The 7,948-nt window shown below is 39.0% G+C and overlaps 1 protein-coding gene across 5 annotated transcripts in view; it reads left to right on the top strand.

Moving 5' to 3' along the window:
• Nucleotides 1-800: 800 nt before the first annotated feature.
• usp25 (ubiquitin specific peptidase 25) overlaps nucleotides 801-7,948 on the top strand; it is a 43,214-nt gene continuing 36,066 nt past the window's right edge. For all 5 annotated transcript variants that reach the window (XM_020622110.1, XM_020622109.1, XM_020622108.1 and 2 more), the window contains exons 1-2: nucleotides 801-1,043; nucleotides 7,742-7,819. In XM_020622110.1, coding sequence (XP_020477766.1) covers nucleotides 1,002-1,043; nucleotides 7,742-7,819 — 120 coding nt within the window. In that variant the 5' untranslated portion in view covers nucleotides 801-1,001. The remainder of the gene's footprint in view (nucleotides 1,044-7,741; nucleotides 7,820-7,948) is intronic.

Raw genomic sequence — 7,948 nt, 5'->3', positions numbered from 1 at the left:
ACCTAAGTTATAAAGATGTCCATGAGACTAACACTTGTTTCTATTTTGGTCAAACATACTGGCATTCCATAACTAGACAAACACTGAGTGCATGGATATGTATTCATCCAGCTTTGATCTTTCTAAAATGTCAGACCAATTTCAATTTACAGTGAAATGTTACAGCTATTCTTTCCTTTCTTATTTTGCAAAGCTAAAGTAATATTGCAGTATGCATATTCAGAGCAAAAGAGATAAGAGTCAAATATAAAACTACATTCAAAAACTATTGATGGTAGGACCTACTATATAGGCCAACATTTCCTATCGTTGTTTTCATATTATCCTAGTCAAAACTGTGTCCATTTAGCCAACTACAGGTTTTCCTTGAGAAAAGACGTTACATTTTGGATACTGTATCATTGGCAGGGCCCCCCATAATGCCCATCTGGGCGGGAGGTGTGTAGTTCTGGGTCGGTGGAGTTGTTACTGTGTGTTAGTGTTCCTGTGTTCTGTGGTTACTGTGTGTCCCCCGGCTGATAATAAAAGAGAAAAAGACGAGCTCTGGGGCTTGACCCTTTTTACCCAGCTGACGTTAAATTTTGTCAAGATCAAGTACTTATTGCATAGTCTTGTTCATGGCATGGTCAAGACCAAACAACACATGTTCACCACATTAAGTAAAGGAGTGGCAGATGTGGACAATAATAAAAACATTAATATGAGACCAAAACAATATGATTCTTATCATATTCCACATAATTTCCAAACGCCTGTCTGATCTGTGAGGTAAATGCACTAATGACAGACGTGAGTAATCGATCCCAGAGTTCAGGCAGGGAAGACCAATGTTTTCATGCCTGCTGACGACCTGGGTTCGTCATTTTGCCATGGCGCCCGTAATTTCGCTGATCAGGGAGGAGACATCATAATACCGTGTTTTAATTCGCTTTAGTAAAAGCTATTCCGTGCGTTTAGCTACTCCCGGTTTGAGTTGTAATACATTTATATCTGAACCGGCCATGACCGTGGAGCAGAATGTCCTCCAGCAGCATTCTCAGAAGGTAAGCTTACAGAAGCTAACTTTAGCCTAACTGTATGGCTAACAGTTTTATTGCTCACAGTACTTGTAAAATCAGCTCTCGGGCTATCATGCTTAGTTAGGTTAGCCTAGAATCATTGTTTTATTAGAGTTGTGGGACGCATGTTGATAAGGAACCGTTTGCAAATTAGTTAAGATAGGCGTAACGTTTTCCTAGCGTAAAGCGTTATCCAGTATTTTGCTAACTTAGCTTAGCTGTTGGCCGGAGCGTTAGCTGACAGTAGTAATGTTTGTTGTGTAAGTTGTAACATTATAACGTTAACGGTGGCTTGCGGTTCACATTATTTTTGGACGATATTCAGTTCGGTGACGTTAGCATTTTGGGCTAACTATGTTGTCAACTAAAATAAATAAGGCCAAGTTACAGACTTAACGTTAGTGTCGTCAACTTCGTAGTATTGAGTAACCAGATCTTTTATTTCACGTGGCGCATTATTGAAGACATTGCACTTTGTAGGGTACGACTAGCATAATAATGCTTATCTAGTTTAGTCAGTGAGGGCGGCTATTTATGTTTGTGTTTTTACATGTTTCCTGGATTGCTCATCATATATCTGAAATCTTTGTTTACAAAGTACAGGCTAGCGAGGGGCGGAGGTAGAAACAGGTGAGCCGTGCAAGCTTGGCGGGGATTGAGTAGCTTGATAAAAAGCCAAGTGTGTGATGGTTAATGACTGAAGGCGGATGATCAGGTTACATTTCATCATAACTCTTAGTTTACAAAAGGGCACTAATGGTTGCTTGGGCTCCTGGTTACGGGGTTTACTCTATAACCGCCAAGCCCCGCACTGCATAGCTCTGCTCGGTTATGCAACGTTAACCACTGATACGTGGGCAAGATGCTAGTCCAAATAAAAAGAAATTGTAGTTTTTGCATAAGAGTTGCGTAATCGTAGTTATGTTTTACTACACTGCATACAATTCAGTACTGTGGTTCCGCAGCGTAGGCCCACTGTGCTAAACCTAATCTGCCATATTTCACTTGCCTAAAAAATATAAGCTAGCAGGGTGAAGTGAATATCCGATGGGTTGGTGACATTCAGGAGGTTGGAACACATGCAAAAATAAATACTTAGCGGTCCTTGATGACTCAGACTTAAAAGTAGCAGTGTAACACAAACCCTGTTATGCAGTCTGACCTTTTCAAGAGCTGAAATTATATCAGCAAAAATGGTCTAGAAAAATTTCATAGATTTTTGAGCAATTTCAGTTGCATGACTTAACTTTTGCAAATAACTTTTAGATTTTACACACTTTTATAAAATTCAGCATGCAGAGCTGTTCGGGTTTGATTTATTGTGACAACGCATGAGTGTAGTATAGGCTAGTCATAACTTCACCAAATAGGTGCAGGTTTTAGTCATATGAGGTCATATTGCATGACCTGGAATTCAGTGGTGGAAAGTAACTAAGTACATTTACTCAAGTACTGTACATAGGTACATTTCTGAGGTATCTGTACTTGATTGTTTTTATTTTCTGCTACTTCATAATTTTACTTCACTACATTTTAAAGGCAAATATTGTACTTTTTACTCCACTACATTTATTTGATAACTTTAGTTACTAGTTTTCAGAATCAGATTAAAGTCCACATGGCATGCTCATTTCATGTTTAATCTTGCGTTCCTCTAGATTAGCTTGGCACCCCTCATAACTCCAAATAGTCTGTAATTATTTCAGAATGATAAAACCAGAGAGCCTCTTCCTAAAAACAAGAGGATAGTTTGTGAACATGCACAACTCCTGTTGCCGATGTTGTCACCTCACAGCACTAGATTACAATAGGTAACTGCATTGGCATTAATTAATTTGAATTTCTCTTCCATAGATAGGTAAACAGTGGAAAAGAGATGTGCAACACCCTAAACATAGCGGGTAATTGAGAAACCCCATACAGTATTTTAACTGGAATAATGCTGCAAGGACTGTAAATCCAACTAGGTGGTTGAGCACATATTGTCCCAAAGTAGTGAAATTAATTCCAACAGGTAGCGTAGCACCAACAGTAACATCATGGGTCGTTAATCTGCTCGTTAACGAGCAACACATCACATGCAGCAGACACAGTGGCCTCAAGCAGTCAAAACAAACGGGTACTGTGCTCTGGCGCAATCCAGTGTTGATGAGCTGATCATTCACCGCCACAGGTGCTTCACTGGTCAGCTGCTTGTAGGTTAGAACTGGTCCAGTAAAACAGCGAGTCTCTGTACAGAAACATTCCCAGACATGCAGTAAACTCAGGCCCTTTATTTTTCTCTGCATCCTCTGGTCACAGTGCAGCAGCAAGAGGTAAAATACATATATCCACACGCGTGCAGTCAGAAAATTCTGCGTTTACAACGGCACCCGTGGATGTCAAGCAAGCTCACATGAATGTGCAACTGACTGGAGATTATGACAATTCAAGGAAATCCTTAAACTATCACTTATTACTTTATTTTGTTAGGAAAAAAAAGTCTTGTGATCGAGAGTTCACGATACGGGTATAAACCGAGTTGCTTCTGCATAGAAGTACTAGAACATATGTACATTTCAATTTTTGAGCTTTAGGTCACATCTAAGATGAGAATTCACCGTTATAACATTGTAGATAAGTCAGAAAACAAGGAAAAGCATGCCATTGGTTCTTTAAGTTTACAGTATACAATATAATAATCTGATTTTATTGATTCCTGGTGGGAAGTTCACAAAATACCCAGCAGTACTTAAGTTATAAGCATATAATGTAGTTAAAATGAGCTCTCCCTTCGCAAGCTGCAGCATTAAATGTGATGTACACAATAATGTGTCAATAACTATATTCCAGTAATTTAATATTTATTAATGTGAAATGTGCTATTTTGCATAACAAGTACTTTTACTTTTGATACTTTAAGTATATTTCGATGCCAGTACTTTTGTATTTCTGCTTAAGTAACATTTTGAACGCAGCAGCTTTACTTGTAACATAGTATTTTTACACTGGAATATTGTTACTTTTACTTAAGTAAAGAATTTGAGTACATCTTCAGTAGATTCACTGGGAATGCCCCCTCAGCATTGTCCCCTCTGCCATGCAATGACTTCACTTGTGTTATTCACAAGCTGCTACTAGTTGATGGCCAGTGTGACAAACACCCATGTTACATGGAGATGACAACTATGCATGTGTGTTTTCATGCCCGAGTAACTGCTCTTGTGGTGGAGTTAGCCCAAATCTGCCATAGGCGTAACTTCTGTCACACTTCACTGACCCTGCCATACTTGGTGCCAACAAACCTGCCGCCAGTCTTTTTCAGTGACAAAAAAAACACACTGTCATTTTGTTTATTTGTCTACACTGGTTGAAAGTACATGACTTCTAATGCTTTGGCCACCTTAGAAATGGAACTCTTGCAGGTCTCATATCTGTACCTGCTGTAATTGGAGCCTTTGGGGGAAAAGCTGTAATTCTGGCAGTGGCAGTGTGCTGTTATAAATATTGAACACAAATGTTTGACAGAGTGAAAAAAAGAGGAATTGAGTTATTAATGTATTCTGATAGTTTCCTTCCTGCATTTTTCCTTTAAATAAGCACTGATTGTCTGGCTTCCTCAGTAATATTTCTTGCTCTACAGTGGCATGTCAGATAAGCCAGCATGGCACCTCCTCTATAGGGTTGGTAGAGACCGCTGTCAGAATCATCAGTCTATAGCTGCAACCTACCCTGGTCTACTGTATGTGTATTATGTTTATTGCTAGGCTGTGTAAACTGTGAGTGTTGTCACAGACAAACTAGGTTTTGTGCATTATTAATATGCTATTATGCTAACAAAGGCAAGAAAGAAAACATTTGCTCTTGGGGTTAAAAAAAGCATCAGGGCCCTGACATCAGGATACTATGGCAGAATTTTTGCCATTCAGATGTCTTTAACTGAGTCCTATATGCTCATTTGTAAACACAGGTTTTTCTAGTTGTTATATTGATGATAATTAAACTTCACTTGTGTTTTTTTCATTGACATCTATTAGGAGTCAGTTTAGTTGTAGTGATTTTGAGCCAGCATCTTCAAATAATTCTTGGATAGTTAATTACTCTATAGTGTGTAACTAATGAATTCTCAAAGCAGTAATCTATATATTTCATATGTTTGGCACTGCACATTAAATTTTAAATACATTATTAATGTTATACACTTCAAATTATTTGCAAGGCACATAACAGTCGGGCAGCACGGTGGCACAGTGGTTAGCGCCGTTGCCTCACAGTGAGAAGGTTCCAGGTTCGGGCCCCACCTGGGACCTTTCTGTGTGGAGTTTGCATGTTCTCCCCGTGCTTGCGTGGGTTCTCTCCGGGTACTCCGGCTTCCTCCCACAGTCCAAAGACATGCAGCTTAGGTTGATTGGAGTGAGTGCGTGTGTGTGGTTGTTCGTCTATGTGTTAGCCCTGCGATGGATTGGAGACCTATCCAGGGTGTACCCCGCCTTCGCCCGATTGCTGGCTGGGATTGGCTCCGGCCCCCGTGACCCCGTTCAGGGACTAAGCGGTAGAAAATGAATGAATGAATAACAGTCTGTAAAAAAACTTGCAGGGCACAACATTATGGGTATGTGGCGCATTGAATTAAGTTCACTGTTTCCGAAACACTGATTTATTTGTGATGGGCTGCTACAGTATCAACATTGACTGCCACATATTGATTTAAAATAGGTTAAATCTTATTTTAATCTAGTGCTGTGAGTAGTGCAAGTATTTACTCAGTCCCTCTTTGCCCTGTTCTATTTCTCTCTGTTACACACACAAACACTTGACAACTCAATGTTTAAAAAAAAACACACACACACACAAAACTGTCAGTCGTGGAGATCCTGCTCTTCTGTGTTATTAACACAAACCTCCTTTGTGATCAACACTTTTTCTGTCTTAAAACAAAGTGCATTTGTTTCTGTTATGTGGAAAATAAAATTCTGCATGTTTTTATATATATCTGATCAATTGTTGAAATAATTGATGGATAATTGATTATTAAAATAATCATTAGTTGCATCCCTACTGCACACTGTTGTACTTTCAAAGTTCTAACTACTACTAACTTTTTTTTGCATTTAAACTCTATTGGTGTCCCCCATCTTCCACCCAGCTGGCATTTTGGTAGTCAAAGAAAGAGCATCTTTTCCAGATCTCTACACTCCTTATAGCAAGAAATGTTGGAATCCCACATTATGTGGTTGACGATAATGAATGGGAGTTATTTTACATCACTGTAAACAAAGTTTTGTGTATGTGGCAATGTGGTTGACACACGACCCAGTTAGAGAATTCTTTGTCCAGAGCCAAGTCCATTTTCTCAGGACCTTTGGTGAGCTGTGATGTCTGATATTCATTTAAGGTCTCATCCATATTTGTTTGTCTTAACTTTTTCACATTCATATTGTAAATGAATACATGTTGGATGAAAGTCTGCGTCATTTGTTTGGTTGTGATGATAACAAGCCACAAATAGTTTTTCATTGGATTTTGTGTAATAGCTATATCAGATTAATTAAAAGTGTTCAAAAATATCCATTAAGTAGATAGAGTGCAGAATTTCCATAAATGTACAGTATGATGTGTGATCAATCTGAGCTATATGAAAACAAGCAACAGTAATGAGTCCTAAACCATCGAAGACCCATTTGAACTGAACTGAACTGAACTGAACTGAACTGAAGGGTTCTAAAGACCCCTGCCTTTGACACTTACCCTAAGTGCACTTTCCCATTATTTATAGTGTACTTATTCAAACTGTACATTGCAGGTTAAGCGTGCATGGTAAAGCCTGGCAGTCATGCTGGGTTTGACATCAATGACACCAGACTTGGGTTAATAGGGGCAGTATTTGATAGGGAGCTTTCGGTTGGTGCAACATTATTTGTGCAAAAATGTTCAAAAATATGTGGGATTTTCAACATAAAAGCCCAGGATTGGAACTTAAGCTCACATGAAGGCCTGATAATAAGTTGTTCTCCCAACTTCAGCTTTTCTTTTCTTATTTCAGCATTACTCAGCTTTGCATCTTAGTCTTCAGCTGTTTCAGCAATAAATTTTAGCCATCTTCAGCATTGCTAGGGTAGTGCTTTCAGCACTTGATTTTGTTTCATTCAACCAGTGCCAAGTTTGGAAAGAGGTGCCACAAAGAGAAGAAGCAAACTGTCATATCTAAGAATCTTTAACCAGTGAGTGAGTGGAGGTTTTGCTTGAAACATGTCTTAAACTAAGTGATTATCGTGATAATTGCAGATTCATTTTTTAACCATTTATTTTACTAAATGTTGCACCTCTGTACCCCTCAACATTGCTTCCATATGTACCGCTGTTTAGAGCAGCTGAACCTCCATAGGGAATTGGTTAGCTGCACTGTGCATTGCACTAGTAACTGTGATGCAGCATGTCATTGCAAATTCCCCACAGCTTCTAATTCTGAATAGTTAAAAACAAATCTATGTATTGAGCCTTCCTCTGTGCCTTTCATGATCCATCTGGTCAAGTGTATAAGAGCCTTATAAAAAGTTTAGTATTAATGCTGAATTTGAATTTGAATTAATGCTGAAATTGTTGCCTTTCTCTGTATATTTTTTTAAGAACCTGAACCTCTGCTAAACTAGTCTTCCATCATCCTCTGAATTGCCTCGTGTCCTTTCCTATTTTCCCTTCAATAGCACCAGCAGACGCTACTAAACCAGTTGAGGGAGGTCACAGGCACAACGGACGTTCAGCTACTTCAGCAGGCCCTGCAGGTACATCATGAAACACGTATTACAGATTCTAATATGAGAGCTTATGCATATATACATACTGTATACACACTATTCCCTTGCTGTTTGTCTTTGTCTCCTTCACATACAGTGGGTACGGAAAGTATTCAG

This window comes from Monopterus albus, unplaced genomic scaffold (genome assembly GCF_001952655.1).
Source record: "Monopterus albus unplaced genomic scaffold, M_albus_1.0 scaffold272.1, whole genome shotgun sequence".
NCBI classification, from domain to species: Eukaryota; Metazoa; Chordata; class Actinopteri; order Synbranchiformes; family Synbranchidae; genus Monopterus; species Monopterus albus.
This window is presented reverse-complemented; position numbering and strand designations above follow the sequence as displayed.